At 40.1% G+C, this 21,442-nt stretch overlaps 2 protein-coding genes across 2 annotated transcripts; one reads left to right on the top strand and one right to left on the bottom strand.

Annotated features, from left to right (window-relative positions):
• The first annotated feature begins 1 nt into the window (after position 1).
• Positions 2-7,807, top strand: layna (layilin a). The gene is made up of 8 exons (XM_062433691.1): positions 2-2,948; positions 3,079-3,099; positions 3,329-3,626; positions 4,357-4,514; positions 4,591-4,635; positions 4,749-4,811; positions 4,930-5,026; positions 5,769-7,807. Exons 1-8 carry the CDS (start codon positions 2,870-2,872, stop codon positions 6,472-6,474), a joined length of 1,467 nt encoding a protein of 488 aa, XP_062289675.1. The 5' UTR covers positions 2-2,869; the 3' UTR covers positions 6,475-7,807.
• A 57-nt stretch (positions 7,808-7,864) lies between these two features.
• Positions 7,865-20,832, bottom strand: LOC133994420 (uncharacterized). The gene is made up of 22 exons (XM_062433671.1): positions 20,813-20,832; positions 20,375-20,544; positions 20,133-20,289; positions 19,392-19,595; positions 19,083-19,241; positions 17,734-18,987; positions 17,074-17,081; positions 15,883-16,036; positions 14,016-14,151; positions 13,710-13,844; positions 13,429-13,499; positions 13,230-13,318; positions 12,780-12,915; positions 12,587-12,674; positions 12,260-12,365; positions 11,534-11,656; positions 11,146-11,300; positions 10,918-11,047; positions 10,679-10,826; positions 10,264-10,393; positions 9,067-9,197; positions 7,865-8,623 (listed from the first exon to the last, which is right to left on the bottom strand). The coding sequence occupies exons 2-22, from the start codon at positions 20,535-20,537 to the stop codon at positions 8,500-8,502; spliced, it is 3,801 nt and encodes a 1,266-aa protein (XP_062289655.1). The 5' UTR covers positions 20,538-20,544; positions 20,813-20,832; the 3' UTR covers positions 7,865-8,499.
• Between the last annotated feature and the right edge of the window lie 610 nt (positions 20,833-21,442).

Below are 21,442 nucleotides of genomic sequence, written 5' to 3'. Positions count from 1 at the left end.
GACCAAATGCAACACAGTTTACAACTTTGACAAACAAACAAATCAACCTGACATCAGCTCCCGTAAATGACAAACACCCACTGATTTCACAATTCTCTTGAGTGTTGAAAAGACTCAATACGAGAATATCTTCAACACAGTTTATGCCCACAGCAGCACAGCAGCAGTCCTGAGAGACGAGGGCAGCTGCTCCACTGCTGGCTTTGCTTACAGGTCAAGATCTTGTCGTATAACCAATGACAGCATGAGGTGAGAAATATTTATATGTAATATTTGCTAATAAAATGAATCAAATAATGCAGACCTACACATTTTTAAGCTGCAAATTCTCTGCTCTAATAGAGCACTGTTTTTTTTAAATTACACTGTTTGTACATTCACAATCACAGATTATTACTTTTCTCATGCTTTCTCTAAAACTGCATTAAAAAAAGAATGACTAAATGAATTACTACATCACTTTAAAAGTTTCATCAAAACTCTTTTAAGGCTGCTCAGCCCTGCTGATAGAGCATCCAGCTCCCCCTCAGGTCAGTGACTCAGGGCCCTCTTCCAGTTCTCTGTGCAGGCCTACGCAATGCGGACACTCAGGCTGGCAGCTTGCCATCTCAGATCAGTCACATTTCATTTAGTGGGGGATTAAGTTCTTTTTTTGTGGTGTAATTAAGTTTTTTCTTTTTCTTTTTGGCTTTCAGATGGAAATCAACTGAGTTTGTCATTCATTGCTGTGTTTTTACAGTCCACAAACAAGCAAGGCTATTGCATTACAAATGATTTGTTGTGGTCAAAGGAAGTTTATGGCTTCAAATCATGTTTAACTATGATCTGTTGACCATTACGCTGTCGGGGCTCGCCTCAGTGAAAATGTACATTTAGCAATTCTCTTTAGTAATGTATATTGGCTAAATGTACAACATCAAAGAGCAGTGGTGAATTTTCAAAATCCATGTTAGGTTTCTCTGACATGGTGAACCCTCCACCGGGTTTGTGAGGGAGTATCTGCGTGGGTGCGTTTGATCAGTGATGTACTCACTTCCCGTGGGAGCATTCATCTGGTTTCCCTTTAACTAATTGGGGAAGATGGAGGAGGTCAGTGGGATGAGAGGAGGAGGAGGAGGCATAGATGGAGGAAGACAGACTGTGTGAGAGGAGGGATGAATAGGAGAGGGTTAATTGAATGAAACCCTCTTCTGGTCTCAGATGCCATAAACAAGGAGGGATTTTAAAACCAGGATAATTCCTTATTCAACCCCACTGGAGGACTTTGTTACTTCTCTGTCATCTCTTTTATTGTTCAGAGCACCACCTGCTCACCCTAACATCCTGTACTTCACCTTCAATTTAAATTTTGGCTGAAATCAATCTATTAGACCTAAACTGATTAACAGTGTTTGGATAGAGCAGCATGCATGCAGACAGGGTAGCCCCCCTGCAAACCCCCCGCCCACCCTTGCTCCCTTATTCAACACTAGCACACACAGCATATTCTTGATGAAGCATCCTGCTGTTCAAACTCCGACTGATCTGTCTCTCTGTAAGCCCTAAATCAACCTTATGGGCCATTTTAGAAATTACCACCATTAAGAACTGCATACATGCACTTTTACACCCATTTATGCTCAGAAAAGCGTGAGCACATGCACCCATGTCTTCTGATGATCCCAAAGCTTGAATATAAAATCATAACGATGGCAGAGGAAATCACCTTTAACTGTAATGTTAAATATTCCTCAAAATAACTTCAAACTAAACTTTTGTGCTTTTAGGTACAAAATGATGTAGTTTTAAGTTAAAGGAATCGTCTGTCATTTTCGGTCTGGCATATTGGCTTTAATAACAAAATTTAGATGTCAAGATCAATAACACTCTCCTGTTTGCAGAGTTAATATAGAGCTACACCAGAAGCTTAGCTTAGCACAAAGACTGGAAACTGCAGACTGCAGCTTAATTTCTGACCTGTAGACAATTAAACACCTTTCTTATTCGGACTCCTAAATAAAGACAACATTTTCTGTCAAAGTTGGGAGGAGTTTGGTTATTTTGCAAGAGAGATTTTCTGCATTGTGCTTTCTCTCTGTGCTTTTCTCGCTTGCGTGAAGTGGGCAGGGCTCAGTTGGAAATAGATGATGTCATCCATTTCCTTGCACCAATTAGGGTCCAGCAACATTTCACTCAAAACATGATGACTGTTGTGGTCTTTTTTTTTTGCTTGTGTTGCTCAAATCACACTCCTGATGAAGATTAGCTTACTTTTTTATAGTGTAACCATCGTAATAAATAACAACTAAGGATTTTTATTCCTGAACTTTATTTTTGATTGTTGCTTACTTTATCTAAAATATATTTCAACACCATACACTGTCCCTCTTCCTGGAGATATATTATAGCTGTATAATATCCCTGATCGAGTTAGGGGAGATCATTTTCATGTAACTCTTTTGTAATGATAATATCCCAAGCTTAACTAATAAAGGAAGGAGTGAAATCTGCCTCCTGTCAGCGTTTACGATGAGAAGCACTTGCATGATTAGATGTCTTGCGATCGATGCAGCTTCTTCTCCCAATCATTAAGACTGCTCTTAACAGATTACAACCCCCTCCCAAACACGCACAGTCTTCTCTCCCCCTCTTCTTGCTCCTCCTTCTGTCTCACATGCACGCTCTTTCAGCCTTGAACACACAGAATAGGAGACTTGCCTCTCTATTTCAATTTTTTGTGCATTTTCTTACACCTGAAGTTCTTTCAGTTCTGGAAGAAACTGATTAGTTGAACCTAACCTCCACTGACGACCAGATGAACAGACAGCGGAATGATAAAAACTAAACTAAAATACAAGAGGTGGTGGTGAACGTACAGTAACTGGCAGAGATGGACCTGCATACAATCTTCTGCTTTTACCTCCTGCTTTTATGTTTTGATCTTTCAGGAGCTGCAAGCCTCATTACAGGTAAGTCTGCACACATTACACAAACACAACATAGCACAAACACTTAGTTCACTTGATTGTGGATGTCTCTTTGGTTTCCTTCTCCTGACCTGCCTCCCTCCCTCTACGCTGGACATTGGGACTTCTGAAGCGGATATATTTGAAGCCAGGGGTAAGCAACACACTTCTTCTGAGAATACTGTTTAATGAAGTCTTCCACAACTGTCTCTATCTCTGTATTTGTCAGTTACACATCTACAAAATTCCCACATTGTAGTAATTCCTAGTAGTCAGTGCTCTAACATTGTCTATTTAGCAGATGCTTGTGATATTTGAGGGAACGCAATTTATTGAACATCTGCTGGTGGCACAATCAGGTGAATGTGTGTGTGTGTGTGCAGGTCAACGTGTGTGCAAGGCAGGAAAAGGGAGGCCGTGTTACAAGCTGGCTTACTTCTCCGAGCTCCGGCGCCGGCTGAACTTTGTGGAGGCAGAAATCGCCTGCCAGCGGGATGGAGGGCAGCTGCTGAGCGTAGAGTCGCCATCTGAGCAGAAGATTGTAGAGCAGCTCATCACAGAGCTACGCCCAACTGATGGAGACTTCTGGATCGGGCTCCGCCGTAACCATGGAGATGGGGACAGCAGCAGTGACTGCTCCTCACAGTACTACTGGCTGGATGGCAGCAAGTCTACATTTAGGTGTGTGGGAGTTATTTTAGAGGGCCAAGGGGCTGAAAATCAGGACAGGATGTGTATTAATTTAAATATATTCACTTCATTGAAGTGAAATGTCAGCGTGTCTTGCAATAATACATTTCACTGGTTAGTTGATGAGGAATGTGTGTTGAAGAGAGGTGTTGCCACTGTTGTCAGTGGTTTCAAGTCTGGCTGGGTATCATTTTAAAATTGTGATACAACAATACTTGAGTTTCAGTTCAAACTATGTAACACAGACACTTTCTAAATTTCCTTTAAATACATGCACAAAGACAGGCCTCAATGACACAGAAAATGTTCAGATTTGCTCTTCTTTTTTCTTTATGTATCACTGACCTGTTCCAAAGGCCTTTTTCCACTGGTTGTTGAGGATATTTAAACCAAAACCAAACAAAAATTCTGATTAAATTAGGAATTATCTACTAATTACTTAAGAAATACTTAAAAATGATTATGAAATCTGACAGCACATAGATGCCAGCTCTTGGAACTTGACAGTTTTTGATACTCGATACTACTTAATACTACAGACACTTTTCAGTACCAAAGAGGTATTGTGTTTGACACACAGCCTTAGTTGCTTCACTGCTGGACTGCATTTTCATTTACCTTCATTTAATTCATTTTGTATATGATTCATTTAAAAAAAAAAAAAAAAAGATTTGGTTAAGTCACCTTTGAGAAAAAGTGATTTTGTACATTGTGTGTGTAGGAACTGGCACATAGATGAGCCATCATGCGGTTATGAGGTGTGTGTGGTGATGTACCACCAACCGTCTGCTCCCCCCGGTCTGGGAGGGCTCTACATGTTCCAGTGGAACGATGACAACTGCGAAACCAAGAACAACTTCATCTGCAAATACACTGCAGGTACTGCTGCACGTACTAATTCAATAACCTTTAACTTTTACTAAAATACTGCAACACTATCGTTTATCTTCTCTAGAGTCTCCAGTGGATCCTTCCCCTTCCCCGAACACCACACAAACAGGTAGAACATACTAAAAGAAAATGTGATTTAGCAGATGTTTTGGACAGTTTGAGAGTGAGTGTGTTTAATACAAAGTAAGACAGTCTGAATGTCATAGGTGCCTTTCATTACAGACATCTTCCCCTCATCTGTCCTGCCGTGGCATCCAAGTGACAACAACCAAGGCAGAAGTACAGGTTGAATAAACCATTCATTCATATTAACAAACTTCTGCCAGACTTAATGTAGCTGTATCCTCATTGCAAAATGACAATCACTAAATCTGTTTATCTTCTGTGTGTTTCTCTCTTTTAGCTCTAAATTTGGTTTACATCTTCATTCCCACCATTCCTCTGTTACTACTGTTACTGACAGTGATCGGAGTCTGTTGCTTTAAACTGCTTGTCAGACGGTGAGGATCCAAAACAAAGACAAAAACGTAATACTGAAGACTGATGAAAGTTTTACTTCACTGGAAGATAAAGATTTGAAACACTTCCTGCATCACCTGTCATACATCTTTGATCGAATTTAATTGAAACATTATTGTGTTCATCACTGAGCAGCTTGTTCTGTAAGGCAAATAGCACGAGTAAACACTGAAAATCCAAGGCTCTACACTATATTTACTGGTGTTAATATATATATGATAGTAGTATCACTACTATCATAAAAACGTTAACCTTTTCACAGGACTATCTATAAACTGTTGCCTTTAAGAGGAAATACCTTCATTATCTACCATAATGCATTCCAATAAACAGAAGGATCATTTTCTATTGTGGTGAAGCGAAGAAACCAAAATGTTTTGTGTTTTTTTTTGTCAGTCGTTTCTGACTTCCTTAACCTGTCTGTGGCACTGAAGGCTAAACCTTTAAAAACAGCTCAAAAATATAATTTCCTAGTTTCCTCATAAAACTAAAAGATTTCCTACAACAGGTGGGCACTGTAATTGTAACCAAATGTTACTCAAACAGTAGTAAGTAGTGTATTTGCTGTTTGCAGCAGCAGGATTAAACTACAATGCTCAGAAACTGTATTCCTCAAATAAAGTTGGTGTGTTATATCTTGCACACTGGTGAACAGTGCAGTCTCGTTTCATTCTGTGTTAACGTTTGAGGTGTCTTGTTTGTGCTCCTGTGTGTGTGAGACAGAAGGACCAAAGAGCAGAAATCAGAAGTATGCCAGACAGACCCAGGCCCAAGCCCGATTCCAACCGATGTCTACAATGTCATTCGTTCCCAGAAGGACGATGACCTGGTTTCCACTCGGCCCAACACCAAAAACACCTCTTTTTTATGCTCCTCCCCTGACACACCAACAGGTGATTATGACAACCTGGGCGGCCGGGACACAGAAAGCGGCTTTGTGACACTTGCCAGCACAGAGAGCTGCTTCCTCAACTTTGACCTCAATGATCTCAGCCTCGGGCGTCGTGCCACCCGCGACTTCTACGACACCAGCTTGGGCCGGTCAGGAAAGAGGGACTTGACTGACAGCAGTCTGGGTTGCTCTGGCCACAGAGAGTTTTATGACAGGAGTCTTGGTCGTCGCACAACAAAGAGTGAGCATTACGGCAGCAGTGTGTATGGAGACCGTGGATTGTATGATGTCAGTATCAGAGGAGGGACTGACCTTTATGACCCCAAACTGAGGCCTGGAAGTCACACAATAAAGGCTGACCTTTATCAGACATACATCACCAATGGCAAGGAGGACACTTACCAAACCAGCCTGGGAACATACGGAAACCGCAAATCCTACCAATCAAATCTGGATTACTACAGGAACGGCCTGACTCTTGACAGCGGAAAGAGATACTTCAATGAACAAGAATGGATCAACAGAGAAAACTACTGATCCTCCCGGCGGTTCCTTAAGTGTGTGTACAGCAGCGTGTGTCACTGTGGATGAGGACGAGAGAATGGCAAACACTGTGTGTGCGTTTGGTTGTAATTGTGCAGTGTGTTTCTGAATCCTTTTAAGGTAATGAAAATCAGATGTGGATATGTTCAAATGAAACCTGTAGTCAATTGCTGAACTATACCCCGGGTTGTAGTTATTTTATAGTAATATAAACCATATAAACACTGTATCATTTGAAATTAAAGGTCAGTTTAAAAAAACAAACAAAAAACACTTTTTTTTTAGTTGTATAGAGCCATACAGATAGTTTGGGTTTCATTCGGTCACGTTTTGAGACATGGAGATGAATTGACTTTAGTTTGTGGTGCTCATAGCATTTAAAAAATGTTGTTTAAAAGATAAAACAGTCACATATCTTTAAGAAAACAATGTCCAAGTTACTCTGGATAATACACATACCTCGTGGTAACTGCTTTTACTGTAACTACTGAAATGAAGAAGAGTAGCCGGGAAAACTGTTGATAGTAAAGTCTTATTTCAGGGGTTATCACTCATTATTGGAGACACTGTTGAATTTTGCAGTACTATGAGCACCAAAACCAAATTCTTTTCACTTTTATTGTATTGCAGTGGCAGCAGACATCTAAAAAAAAACTAATATTTTGAAGTCTGGACAATATTACAATATTACCAATATTTACAGAGATAATATTATCATTATCTCCCTAAAGTAGCAGCACGGAGTGTCTCAGATTTGACTGAGAAATTATGAATGACTTTGAGTGTGAGTGTGTGTGTGTGTGTGTGTGTGTGTGTGTAGCATCCTGTTTGCATGGCCTTGTCATGCTTGGTAGGTTAACTACTGAGGTCTTGGACCGTTGTGTTTGCTGTGCCTGAAGATGCTGTTTTTGTTGTTTTGTAATCACACCCACATTTACCTGATATAAATAGGCTACCTCGAACAGATTGTTTTGACATGGCCTTAAAATGTTTGTTGTCAAGAAACAGCTGAATTTCATTTACACACTTGTTCCCTTGTTTTTTTAATGGCCTTCTGTCTCCTATTGAGTCAATCAATAGTAGTTAATCAATAGGAGACAGATATAGAGAATGCTAACAAGTGGAAAGGTAGCTCATATAGTGAATTCAGCTCGAGTGCCTGCAGCCTGACCACAGCAATGGCATGATATCAAAGAGAATGATCAAATATAGCATTGTCTGTATTGTTAATCAGAATGTATAATGCCTTGACATCTCTCCTGTAAGCGAGTGGTTTGTATGTTTGTTATATAAAGAAATCTTCAAATAAAATGAGTTTAGAACTGAATTTGTTGTGTGTGGTGCAGTGATATATTTTACCATCCAAACAAACAAAGAAGGATTGTGTTCGCAGTCATATCATCATATTTTTATTGATATTTCAAGTTAAGTTAATCACGCAACCGCACTTTCATTCATTCTCACCACTCACACCCAACAGAATGCACAACGAGATACTGTTCAAGTGCAGACGCATGAACACTACGAGATTTCTTACATGAATTAATCAGGAATATTCTTTCATTCAGGCCACATTTTTAAGTTAAGTATGAAAGGGAAATACTTCTTTTTTCTCAGTAATGGCCTGTCCTGCATTCAAAACATGTAAAATCTTGTAGTTTTCATCCACTGCAAGACATTCATTTAGACGCAAACTAACACACCAGATGAACTAAAAAATAATGTTTGACATCCACATCTAGTCCCTGCCAAGCACACCTGGGTACTGTACACACTGTTTTCTCACACACACAAACACACACACAAGCCCATGTCCTTAACGGGTCTGATATCCTCAAATATTTCATAAGACAAACACTTCAAAACACATACATGCACACACGTCTCAAAATCATGCACACATAGGTACCCCCCCACGCAAGCACGCACGCAGGCACACACACTCCAGCTGTTTTGAGGGGAAGTGATTGATTTCTGGTGTTAGGATTTTGTTCTTGAGGCCAGGTTGAGGTTTAATGGTCAGCCGTGGGTCCGCTTACGAGGCTGCTTTTGCCGCCGTGCTTTCAAGATGACGTAGCGTCTGTAGGTGGTGTGATGGTCCGATATGAATGGGATGTAAAATGCTCTGAAGAGAGGCGAAGACCTGAGAGGAAATACGTATATTTTATGAAAAGCTAAATAAACGTCCTACAAGTCTGTATGCAGGAAAATAAAGGAGCTTTTCAAATAATGTTCAGTTGTGTAAAGAAATTTGCATTGGCTTTTGTTTTGATGAAACTGGAATATCTTTTTACAACATGATACCTTTTATTTGTTTATATTTTATCTGCTATTTTCTTTGGAGAAGTTACAGATTTGACCTGTGACGAAGTAACAAATAATTCTTAGTTCTGCTTTCTGACTTCATTAGTTGTTTTATTTCTAATACCGATTGCTATTGTAATAGTAATAGATTACTTCAACCTGTCAGTGTTCCCTGGAGGACAAAATATGCAATGGTGACATTGTTACCTCAGACCTGGTTTGACATTTCTGTGCTGCAATTTCTTGTTACTTATGAATTATCCGTGTACCATCAAGAAATACCTTGATGCTTGAAGGAAAGGCTTATAAGCAACGATGCTCCACTCCTCTTTGTTGGCTGAATAACGGGGCTCATTTGGCGTCTCTTCATCAGTGTCTAGGTCTACCAGGTAGTGGCATTGCCGTAAATCCACCTGCATACAGCAGACATTTCACAATGAAAATGCAGCTGCTATAACCAACAGTCGCATTCAACATAACATTTTTCCCCAACTGGTCCACATGGCCAATAGATCAGAGTTTTACTGGCCTTTTGTATATTTTCAGCGGTCCAGCAGCCTAAACATGAAAATAACTCAACATAATTTTTGGTGATTTATTCATTATTTATACAATACCTACAACAGTGAAAGTCCCTTTAGATATTGTTGTTTTCCTTTAGTTATGGATATGTAATGATGACATACAAATATAAAATAAGGCACATATTGGATCAGTAAATTAATGGTGTATAAATGTAGATTTTTCAATATTTTGTCCTCCTTCCTTTGCTGCTGCTGCTCAGGTTCTGCTGGTAGAGAGGGGCGGCAGGCTGGTGTCAGCCTAAAGTCTACAAGAACCCAACTAATTTTAAGATACTTAGCTAATTAGACTCAATCGTTAGATGCAATGAACGTCCGTCAAAGCTGTTGTATTTATGTTCTGCTTGTTCAACAGTTGTTTGATAAATTGCTCTCCAAGGGTACCTGATAAAACCCCTCTCCCTGGCAGCGAGCAGTTGTAGTCAAATCAAAAACAGTATAATCTAAAGTCTGTTTTATCCTCTCTGCAATGGACTTAGTGCTCTGCTGTCTGCTCTGTGTGTGTGTGTTTGTGTTTGTGTTTGTATGTGTGTGTATAGCTCAGCTCCGCCCTCTGACAAAGAGCAGAGCCATGGATAGGCAAACATCTCACTCTATCCCCCACTATTTCCAATCAGCTGCTTGAAGCAGAGAAAGTGTGCATGGTTTATGTTCGTCTAACAATGTAAAATGTGAAATTTGAGCAGTGGTGTTCATCATTTAGCAGCTATGTAAACATGGCCCTATATGCTGTGAGTACAAATTATTTATCACCCTCCTGGCTGGTGACCCTCATTTATTCGTTAGCTTTGACTCTGATTGGCTTGCATACATTTTTACTGGCACTAGGCCACTGGTTATGTCAGCCCTGTTGAGTATTCATGAATCAAAAAAACATGCACGTGTCTTCGTCACTCACATATCTGGTTGGCTCCTCAAGGTTCTGGTCGTTCATATTAGCTGGAATGATCTGTGTGGCCAGAGGACCAGAGGCATATGGCTGAGGCAGCTGCCCCTTAAACTCAGACTGAATGAAGTGCAGTTGCCAGCTGGAGATTAGGAAGAGTAACAATCAGTTAATGACACAGTCACACTCATTTAAGTGTATCTGGCACAAAATAATTTATATGCTAATCCACAACACAGAGGAATCACTGATACTTCAGATTTCTGCACAGATATAAATAAGATTTGAAGACTTTGAAGTCTATACTCATTGACATTTGCTTACTGACAACCAAGCAAACAAGTGAACATAAACATGGACATGACAAAATACACTTTCCATATTTTATAACACACTGAAGACCTGTGTAGGGATCATGAATACTGACTTGTGGGGTAGAAGAAAGCTGCTGGGGAAACGATACCACTCCTTGCCCACACACACACTAACAGGCCGGCCTTCAGGAACTGAGTGCAGAGTTGGATCCTTGGCGATGGTGTGAAACTCTGGGTACAAGTCCAGAGGTGCATGGTAGGCTGTAGAAAGAGAAAACCAAAATTTCTTGGTCAATCCTGAATGGTCACATTTGTTATAAAGCCCAACACTCATTCCTGTCTGTACACACACCTTTGAAGAGGGCCACAGAGCGAGACAGTGACAGTACCGTGAAGACAACAACTGCGCTAAGAGCCAACCAGTTGGAGGAGACCGTGTAGTGCTCCAAACGATATCGCTGGAAAAGGAAGTGGTAGCATTTCTGCAGGAAAAGAAACAAATGACACAAATCAAACCAACTTAAACAAACTACTACGTTAATTTAAAGGCTAATAATTTATGTAAAAAGGCAAAACCCACCTGCAGAGAGGAGAGGGCTACAGCCCCGCTGAGGCAGATCAGAGGATAGATGGGAAAGAGAAACCTTTCTTCTTTATGAGGTCTGGTGAAGAAAACCAGCATCCACAAATACATGGGAGACAGAGTCAACCAGTATGGACGACCCAGGTTCTGCACTGCAAAAAACAAATGAGTGAACAAGCACATGAAATCACAAGAACAGCTGCTCTGAAAACTAAAATTACAAGACAAATAAACTCCTTACACAAGATCTGATTGACTACATTTTTAGTTTTTGCTACAACCTTATGATAATAAATATATGCCTAAACTTAAGGGGATGTTTCTCCATGTCTTGCACCCAAATAGGGCAAGACATGACAAGATTTAGCCATTTCTTAGTGCTCACCATTGAACCTGTGTAACAGTGTTTCCATGAGAGCAGTGAGAGGCAGAGAAAACAGTGCCAGAGCAAACACCAGGTTAAAGTTCAGGAGTCCATTGACAAAGTAGAAATGCCACGGCTCTGTACCTGAAAAACCAAACACAAAACATAAATAAATATTACAACTCATGTACAGAATATTACAATAAAACCACATTATGACAGTATAGTTATTGCAGGAAATACTTTGAGGGAAAATTAAAACAGGATATTAAAAAATAAATTTATTACACAAGATAAAACACTTAATATTGATGGTGTAGACAAAAGCTAAGAAGTTCTATATATGCATATATATGTCTATTATTGTACTTTTGCCAATTTCTGCCAACTTAACAGAGAGAAATACAACTCATTAACACACATTGAAAGGGTCGGATGTGATAGCTTTGATGATGGGCTCATACGCCCTCTAGAGTCCAATAAAAATAATGCAGCTTTAAACAACAAATGTGACATATTTTCTCGAAGATCAATCTGCTCAATTCTGTCACTAAATTAATATATCAACAGACTTAAAATTGCTATGACAACAACCTCCAAACATGAGTCACTTCCAGTATATAAATTTAATAGCTAAAAAAAAAAAATGTAATTGGAGATGACGTGGCCCCATATTAAAGGTGATTATTCTGTTTTCATGTGTGATCTTAATTAAATAAAATGAAACATTAATGGTGTGTAAATTACCATACAGATCGGGCCCATGCGGTGTGAAGACATTATACAGTAGGATATTGAGAGGAGCAATGACCAGTTTGCCATAAAAGAAAGTGTCCATTGCCACCAAGGGTACCTGAAGAAGACACACTGGTAAGTTAGATCATCGTCTGTGTGGTACATGACAGAGAAAAGTAAAAATATCCTATTATATTCTTGTGTTAATTATTAACTCTCCTCCCACTGACTGTTTGTGCACACACGGCAGCTGTGACATGTAAAAATTCATTTACATGCATCTTTGTCGTGTTATCTGTAAATTTAAAATGTTTTACATATATTTGTGAGTATTCTCACCAGCAGCAGCAGCAGAGCTACAGCTGACCATGTGATAAAACTTTTCCACTCCCTCTTTAACACCAGCAGGTCGAAGGCAATGGGAAGCCTGCAGAGAGTAAAAGAACAAAGCAGTATTGAGAGTAATGCATTTTGACAAGTCAGTCTTCGACGGGTATTGCCAACAAAGAGCTATTTTAGTTCATGACCCTACCCAACCAGAGCAGAGAATGGCCATCCAATGATGGCACCAGCAGCCACGCCCATTACAGCTAGTGGCGTTGAGTCCTGAAACCACCCGGTCATGGCAACCAGCGTCATGTACATGCAGAAAGAGGAAGGCAGGAATGCTGCAGAGAAAGAACAAAATAGGATCATTAATCACAAAAATTGCAAACAGCAAACATGAATCTCTAAGAGAAATACAGTCAGCCACAGTGTCTATGGAACATCCCCTTGTTCTTCTAATCTCTAGAAGAATAAATTCACTATCAAGGTTGCTGAAACATGATGAACTTGCATCGCAGAAAAGTATCAAAAATATGAAATCCTCCTTTGTTGAGTGTGGTGATTTCGGAATTAAGAGGACAGAGCTACACTGAGAAAAATTGAGGCTCAGTTGTAAAGGAAGCTGGAAAAGATTATGTGAATAAATCTGACCAACCTGCAGACGAACAAAACATTCCAGTGCTAAGGACAAGAAACGCCAACATCAGGCGGCCCACGTGCAAACCAAACTTCTTACAAACTGCCCTGTGTCACACACAGACAGACAAATCCATATCATATACTGTACATATGTACGTTATCACAAAAAGTTTTGTAAGTCAATCTGCTTGCATTTAAGAGGAGGGTAAACTCACTTGTAGAAATAGAGTTCACAGACACAGCAGGAGAATGCTAAGACACATCGCACAAAGTAGAACACCAACATCTGCAACGCAATCAGGAAAGAAACCTGTAACTCCTGCACATGTTCCAGTGTGAGGTTATAAAAGCCTCTGTGTGTGTGTGAATTCATGAATGGTGTTGGGTGACTCTGCATAGCAAAGAGCTTCCAGTTATGCTGCAGGTCTGCTAATGTAAATATAAATGCCAAACATAACAACAGACTTTGAAAAGAAAGTGATGTTAGAATAGTTACCTTGTTTGTCTGTAGTACATGGGCATGCAAACAAGCAGGAAGGGCGTGTAGCCATAAGTATGCGTAAGACCTGATGGCGTACAATGGAGAATATTCCCATGTTTGCATTCCTGTGCCATAAAGCAGGTAGTGCATCTGTCAAAACAAGTAATCCGGAAAAATTACAAAGATGAACAGTTAAAGACAGACAATAAGTAACACGCATAAACAAAAAAGAGATAAATGCTTCTGACATAGAAAGACCCTACATGGTTCATAAATGACATCATGAAGTGCTTTAGGATTTCTGATAGTGGTGGCGCTCACCGGCTCCCAGTAGTTGAAGGTCTCGTCGCAGTCTGAGATGTTGCTGAGCAAAGCCGCACAGAATCGTGCGGAAAGCAGGCATTTAAATGCAGTTGAACCTTCAGGAGCCCAAACCTGCCCTCCACGACTTACTGACCTGTTAAAAAATACATATATCTACATTATTTTTTAAGATCTACTATAACATCAAAATGTATTAAACAGCACAAGAATTGTGGGTTCTTCTACATTACACCTCAAAGTGCTTAAATAGTGCTTGGTGTCTGCTTTTTGCGTATTTTAAAGGAAATGACCTAGATCTTGAGTAGTCTAATTAGTCATCTGAAGCAGACAATATAATGAACCTGTCTAATTAACGTAAACATGGTTTGGTGGTCCTCCAATTACATAACTTGGAGAGTTGACCGTCACTGTTTTCACTGTTTATCTCACAACCTATTTGTTTGGAGTCATACCTACATTAAATATTCTTTCCTAATTCTTAAGTCAACCTTCTGCCTGGCTTTACTTGACCAACTTTATAAGAATTATTCTGACAATCATTTTTACTATTATTATAAGTAAGAGTGTCTTGAAGAATTTTTATATTCCAAAATGTATCGTTATTACTGATAGATTTCACTGTTCATTATTTTTTCTTTTAAAATGTCACATTTTTTTTCCTACAACATGTTAATTGCCTTATTTAAAATGAATATGTTGGTGTATGTGACAAACAGGGCTGGATATCGGTGCTCGATACCTTAAAAGTATCAACTGAGATAAATCAATACTAAGTAGTATCAAAATGTTTCCCGTCAAACAATACCTGCAATCGATCCTTTTTGCACCCAGAGATACAAAATATGACTATTTGTATGGACTTGCTCATAGCCAATCAATGCGTTTAAGTGTTCCTTGATTAATACATTTTAATCATTTGAAGACTTATGAAGATTTTTTTGTGTGAGGAGTGGTGGCATTTTATGCTATTTCATGTCTCTATTCACATAATAGGTATCAAACAAAATACTCAGTTGGTATCGGTATGACTTTAAGGGTACTTGGATTGGTACTAGTATTGTAACAATACTCAGCCCTAGTGACAAATAAACCTCAGAATCTTTGAATTCTGAGCCCATAGATATATTATTATTCCAGTTGTGTATTTAGAAGAATAAAGAGATTGCTTGAAATCTATGTCCCTTTTCCACTTCCACAAAACCCATGGCAATAAGATCCCAGATGTGGACAGCTGTGCAGTTGTTCATCACTGTTTAGGTACCAGCTGAAAGGTGTTTATAGTGGCATTGATGTCCTGCAGTTCCCCCCCCTCCCCAACTTGTTCACGCCCACCATCATTAGATTAGTTAGATTAGTTTGCTCAGCATTGATCCTCACGTCAGGTTTATTGTGACACGTCACCTTAAAAACTGTCAAAATGTCTTACGAGCGACTTCAGCGACGTGTCAGTAACAGACACCTAAATCAACCTTTCTGTCCATGCTGAGTATGAATTGAGTCACTCCCGGCAGCAACATAGTGGTCAGCTATCATGAACCTGGCGGTGTGCAGCAGAGGTGAATGAATGAAGCTGACCAGGTAACTCTTTATTACGTTGCTGTTAAACAGAAACGACGCAAGCTTTCATTAGAGCGCAAACACAAGCGGACAGACAATATATTGTAAACCAGCGCAAATATATAGCCCTATTTTACAGTGAGGAGTGCGTTATTAGTCGCTGTTAACGTAGTGTCCTGAACAAAAACTTGCTGAACGTATTGTAAGTAGCTAGCCCGCTAGCTCAGGCTGCCCCCGGCTGTCACAGCAGCAGATGGAGCTGACAGCGCCGGTGGTACTAGCGTCTCTCCTCCACGTTCATACTCACTCTTGCCGGGTCTCTGCGGCTTTACTGTCATCAACAACTTTCTCCTCTTTCGGGGGCCGAGCTTCGGTGGACTGGTTGACGTTGTTTGCATCTTGTCGGCTGCCTCGCCTGGTTCGCTGTCGAAGCGCCTTGGCCGCCATGTTTACCGACGGTGCTCCGAGTTAGGCTTCGGTCATTTTCGGCGCTGCTCGGTTATTGACAGCTCTCATCACAGACACTGCTTGTTAAAGAGCCACTGAAAACATACTGACGAATAAAAAGTAGCCTCTGGTTATCTTCACTCAGCTTCCCTTTAATTTCGTTCTTTATACTTTATACATTTGTCCATAAAGTTACAACTATTTGTTCCTTTTATGAAACGGTTATGATAAATATGTAAAAGTATTCAGATCTCTTACTTAAGTAAAAGCACTAATACAGCAATGTAATACTCCATTATTACAAGTAAAATGTCCGTCGTGAAAAAACCTACTTACAGTACATAGGAATTAGCAGCAAAATGTAGTTAAAGATCCACTGCAGGTATGTATTAAAATATATAAAAATATTTCTTTGGAATAATATTGTTTGTCTTATATGGTTTTCCACAAAAAAGTATAATTACCATGTTAAACTCTTTAAAATGACACCTACTCCTCCCTCATTAAAAATGAGTATGAATATGTGAATAGGATATTATATATATAATTATACAGAAAATAATTGTTCTAACTTTGCCCCTCTGGTTGGGGTTCTTACCACATGCCATTATATTAATCATTATTATCCAATTAATGTGGAGTACAAAGATGTAGTGAACATAGATGTTACATACAGACTGTAAAATAAAATGTTAACCATTACATCACTAAATTGACATTAATACTGTTGGCTACATAAACCATCTATATATACTAACAATATTTATTCCAGCACTCCCATGCAAACTTACACTATTTGTATCTGTTTACAATTCAGTTAGGAGTTTGACCTGTTAATAAACACGGTATGTATGTTTCTTCACCTACTTGCTTGGTTTTGTCTTTGTCGTCCTGAATGTTACTCAGGGAATTGTGTGTAAATGCATTTAGAGCCACCAGATACCAAATTCCTTGTATGTGGAAATATAATCGGGCAATAAGTGGATTTTTATAGTTTATTTATCTAAATAAAACCTCTGAAGAGGAATAGGCTGTGAATCCCACAATTTACCAGCTGTGCTGTCAGGTGGATGGATTATTCACTCGCACCAATGCACAGGGCTGTTTTTTAAGGCTGATTTGGGCTTCTACTCAACAAAACTAATTTAATCCTAACAATTTCATCATTTCATCACTTTTCCTCCTTGCTCTCTACCAAATTACATTGTTATTTTAAAGAAATGTCAGAAGAAATGGACAAGCAAAATGAGATGTTATAAACATAAGAGCATGTTGTCCACACCTTTTGAGTTTATAAAGTATCTAATATAATAATACATGCAGGGTATCATATGCTCTAGTAATAATCAAATTTGAAAATTACTTAATTTTACTATACCTTATATAAGTCAGAAGTACAAAGTGAGCTTTGTCAATGTGTACTACAGGTGAATTAACTATTTAACAATGAATCTCGATAGGCCACAAATGTAACATTAAATATCAGGTTTATTGTATGATGATAAAAACACACACTGATACACAGAATTGCAGTTCAAAGACGTACAATAGCAAGCAATGCCTCAACTACTGTAAACACTATTCAACTACACTTATTACAGCCGATTATAAGCTTATAATTAGCAGTTGCAAACAGACTGGTAATTGAAATGCCTCTGAAAAAGAAGGTTGTATCCTTTTTCCTACTAAAATTTTGAATGTGAATGCCAGCTACCTGATGGTGACTTGCAGCCGAGAGGAAAGTAAGGACTCTAAGTCTTTGTGAAACTGGAGGGCTTGTGTGTGTGACAGAGCGTGTGTGTGTGAGTGGTAGATGAGTCGGTAGCAGTAACTGGTCTGACTCAGGTCAGGATGTGAGAACATATCAATGAGTTTAACTTGCTCCACGGTCCAACAGCTGGCCTCTCGGACCACAGCGTAAAACTTCTTCTCCTCCCAGCTCGGCCCTGTCCAGAAGCTGATATCAAAGTTAAAGAGCTCGGGGAACAGGGAGTATGGGAGGAAAGATGTCCCTGGCGGCGGGCGGATTGCAAACTGTTCTGAGAAGCGTGGGTCATGTGACCAAAGCAGTCGCCAGTCAGGGATTGAGAACAGGAGTGTGGCGAGGAGGTCCAAATTTAAGGACACAGTGACACTTACATGGCTCGTGTCGTCAGCTGGAGTACTTGTAAACACTTGACCAACCAAACCCATCGGCTGTGCTGTCAAACGAAGACCTCGCTGCTCTGTAACCAGGGAAACCCCATAGGGAGCAAGCAGCGTTTCAAGCCTTTGTCCAAGCAATTTGATTGGGTCAATCTCTGAGGGGAAAACACCTCTGAGGACAAGTTCATGAAAGACAGGCAGAGCCCAGACGTTGATGGGCACATTCCTGAATACAATGCCACTAATGCCAAACAGTGAGTTTGTGAAACCATTACAGCTCCCACAGAGCTCCTCCTCCTTCTTTCCTTCATCCTCAGCACTTTCATGATTCCCCTCTGTCTCCCCACAACTCCCAGCACTGTTCATCAACTCTTCTTTTCTAGTTAGAAGTTCTTCCATCTGAGGGCGCAGCGATGGACGCAGCATATAAAGACCACTTTCCTCTTCTGGATCAACATCAATAGAACAACAGAACCTTAAGCTCTCAGCTCCTTTGCACCTCACCCTGTCCACTTTCTCACATGTGGCTGACAAAGTGTTTCGTGTGCCTGTGTGTTCCTGACTATCCGAGGACGTCAACTGATCTTTATCTTTATCTGTAGAGGTATGATTTTCAGAGTTGAGGTCTTTCTGAAGCAGGTGAATCCAATAGCAGTGTGTACTCTCTATGTCATGGCAGCACGTCTGCAGCTGTTTGGCCGTGAGGAGGAAGGGGAGAGTCTCTGTCGTCATGGAGACTGGCCATTTCTCTGTTAGTCCTTCAAGAAGAAAATCTTGTACTAACCTGACAGGGTGGACAGAACCTGAAGAAAGAAATCCCCTGATGAAAGAAAAGAGAGGACACGGTTAGCATGAGGTTATATAATATTTTTTTTACATTGTTGGCCTGTTACATAAACACCTGTGTTTCTCTACCTGAATATGTAATCACTGAGCTCAGCCTGTATATTGTACTGAACTTTCTCTCCTTCAACAGCCTCCTCCACTCTGAGCATCTGAGAAGAGCTGTAGGGGAGGCTGCGCGTAAACGCGTGGAGCAAAGCGTTCTCCACATGAAAGCCCTTATCCTGGCTCCTGTAAAACAGTAAAAAACATCATTAAACAGTCTCCTTGTGCAAACACACACACATACACACAGAAACACACATACACACACAGAAACACAAACAGGGACACAAAGGGTGCATCTAATTGCACACTGTAACACTCACCTTTACTCCTTACCTGTATCCAGTGCACTTGTAGCTCCGGTATTTCTCACTTTCAAAAGGTTGGACGTCACTGAGGATTAGGTGTGCTTCTGCTGCCATGGTAGCAACCTGCCAGCTGTTGTGCCACTCTCGCCTCGGCTGGTCCATTGGTGTCCCACCCTGACCGTTGCACAAGCAAACATGAACCTCCCCATCTTCAGCCAAAACCTGAACACAACTGGAGGCACAGAAAAAAAACATGAGTATTCCATATATATCGTAATAGAAGATGAAAGTTGGGAACTTTTTCAATATACTGTTATACAGTAATACCTCATAAAATATAATCGTGCTTTTCTACAAAGCCTTTTTATTTTCATTTGACAAAAGTTGACAAAGTTTCCAAATGTTAAATGTTGTCTAAACACAAGAAGCTGTTAAATCAGGAACTATCAGTTAAAAGAAGAAAGTATCCATACCATATTTTGGTTGGTACCAGCAATTATACACAATTTGTACTTAATAGACTTTCTTCACAGTACAGTAGTACAGTAGGAAAAGCACAGGTGTAAATAATAAGCTTGTCCTACTCTGACAAGTGAAACAGTCAACTGTTCAAAAGGTCTGTGGACTAAAAATGGCCAAAGACTGTCGACTTTAAGTACTTAACTGTCATAAATAATGCTGTAACTCAATTAACACCAGTTGAAGATGTCTGCAGATTTTGGTGATGGATGCTGAGAAATCAACCTGCTGCATCCTAAAGGAGTTATACCTGAGGAAGAATTTTTTGAGAAGTTGTCTGTTCTTCTTCACCCCGCTCTTCCTCCCGAAGTGAGGAAAGTTAAACACCACTCGGTCAAACATTCGTCCCTGCAGAGAGGCACAGTCCCCGAGCTTTGTGCAGTCCACTTCAAAAAGCACAGCTCCGCCTGAACAACACAAAGAGAATTAAAAAAAATGTACAAAAGAAAAAAGAAACACACAACATACTGCTCAGCGCAAAAATGTAAGTACCTGAGTCCTTGATGATGTGGATGTTATCAACTGCTCCCTCCTGCCGCAGTGCCTCCTCTTGATGCTGCAGACAAGTGGCCGTCACGGAGTTAAACTGGCTTATGGAGGCAGAAAACGAGAAGTTCCCTTCTCCCACCAGCAAAATGGACCGTGAAGGAGACATGACCAGTCTGGTTTGGAAATCACAAAAAACTCAATTCAGTAATACAATAATTTCCTCCCAGCTTTACAGCCTTTAAAAATGAAGAGACGCGACAACGACCAGCTCCAGTCTTTTTCACGTTGAAATTTGAACTGCATATGTTTTGTAAAGCAGCGTCCGCACTTTCTGTTTAAAACTGGTTCAGCTAGAAATAAACTAATTTAATTAATTATATTGTTGAATAAAGCATGTTAACCTTCTGTTGTTGCTGCGGTACATGAATAATGTCATCTCACCTGTAGCCGCTTTGCGTGGTTCGATGTGTCGCCGGCAAAGTGGTCCGACTGGAAACACAAAGAGAATTAAAAAAAATGTACAAAAGAAAAAAGAAACACACAACATACTGCTCAGCGCAAAAATGTAAGTACCTGAGTCCTTGATGATGTGGATGTTATCAACTGCTCCCTCCTGCCGCAGTGCCTCCTCTTGATGCTGCAGACAAGTGGCCGTCACGGAGTTAAACTGGCTTATGGAGGCAGAAAACGAGAAGTTCCCTTCTCCCACCAGCAAAATGGACCGTGAAGGAGACATGACCAGTCTGGTTTGGAAATCACAAAAAACTCAATTCAGTAATACAATAATTTCCTCCCAGCTTTACAGCCTTTAAAAATGAAGAGACGCGACAACGACCAGCTCCAGTCTTTTTCACGTTGAAATTTGAACTGCATATGTTTTGTAAAGCAGCGTCCGCACTTTCTGTTTAAAACTGGTTCAGCTAGAAATAAACTAATTTAATTAATTATATTGTTGAATAAAGCATGTTAACCTTCTGTTGTTGCTGCGGTACATGAATAATGTCATCTCACCTGTAGCCGCTTTGCGTGGTTCGATGTGTCGCCGGCAAAGTGGTCCGACTGGAAACACAA

Source organism: Scomber scombrus, chromosome 14, assembly GCF_963691925.1.
Source record: "Scomber scombrus chromosome 14, fScoSco1.1, whole genome shotgun sequence".
In the NCBI taxonomy this organism is placed as follows: Eukaryota; Metazoa; Chordata; class Actinopteri; order Scombriformes; family Scombridae; genus Scomber; species Scomber scombrus.
Note: the sequence above shows the minus strand (reverse complement) of the source record. Positions and strands in the feature narration are given on the sequence as shown.

Excerpts from the sequence above, each read along its gene's own strand:
- layna (XM_062433691.1), top strand. The coding sequence starts at position 2,870 with ATGGACCTGCATACAATCTTCTGCTTTTACCTCCTGCTTTTATGTTTT. Across the intron at positions 4,515-4,590 it reads CATCTGCAAATACACTGCAG|AGTCTCCAGTGGATCCTTCC; the intron begins GTACTGCTGCAC and ends TATCTTCTCTAG. Across the intron at positions 4,812-4,929 it reads CAACCAAGGCAGAAGTACAG|CTCTAAATTTGGTTTACATC; the intron begins GTTGAATAAACC and ends TCTCTCTTTTAG.
- LOC133994420 (XM_062433671.1), bottom strand. The coding sequence starts at position 20,537 with ATGTCTCCTTCACGGTCCATTTTGCTGGTGGGAGAAGGGAACTTCTCG. Across the intron at positions 18,988-19,082 it reads CTCAGTGATTACATATTCAG|GGGATTTCTTTCTTCAGGTT; the intron begins GTAGAGAAACAC and ends TTCTTTCATCAG. Across the intron at positions 10,827-10,917 it reads CTCTGTGGCCCTCTTCAAAG|CCTACCATGCACCTCTGGAC; the intron begins GTGTGTGTACAG and ends CTCTTTCTACAG.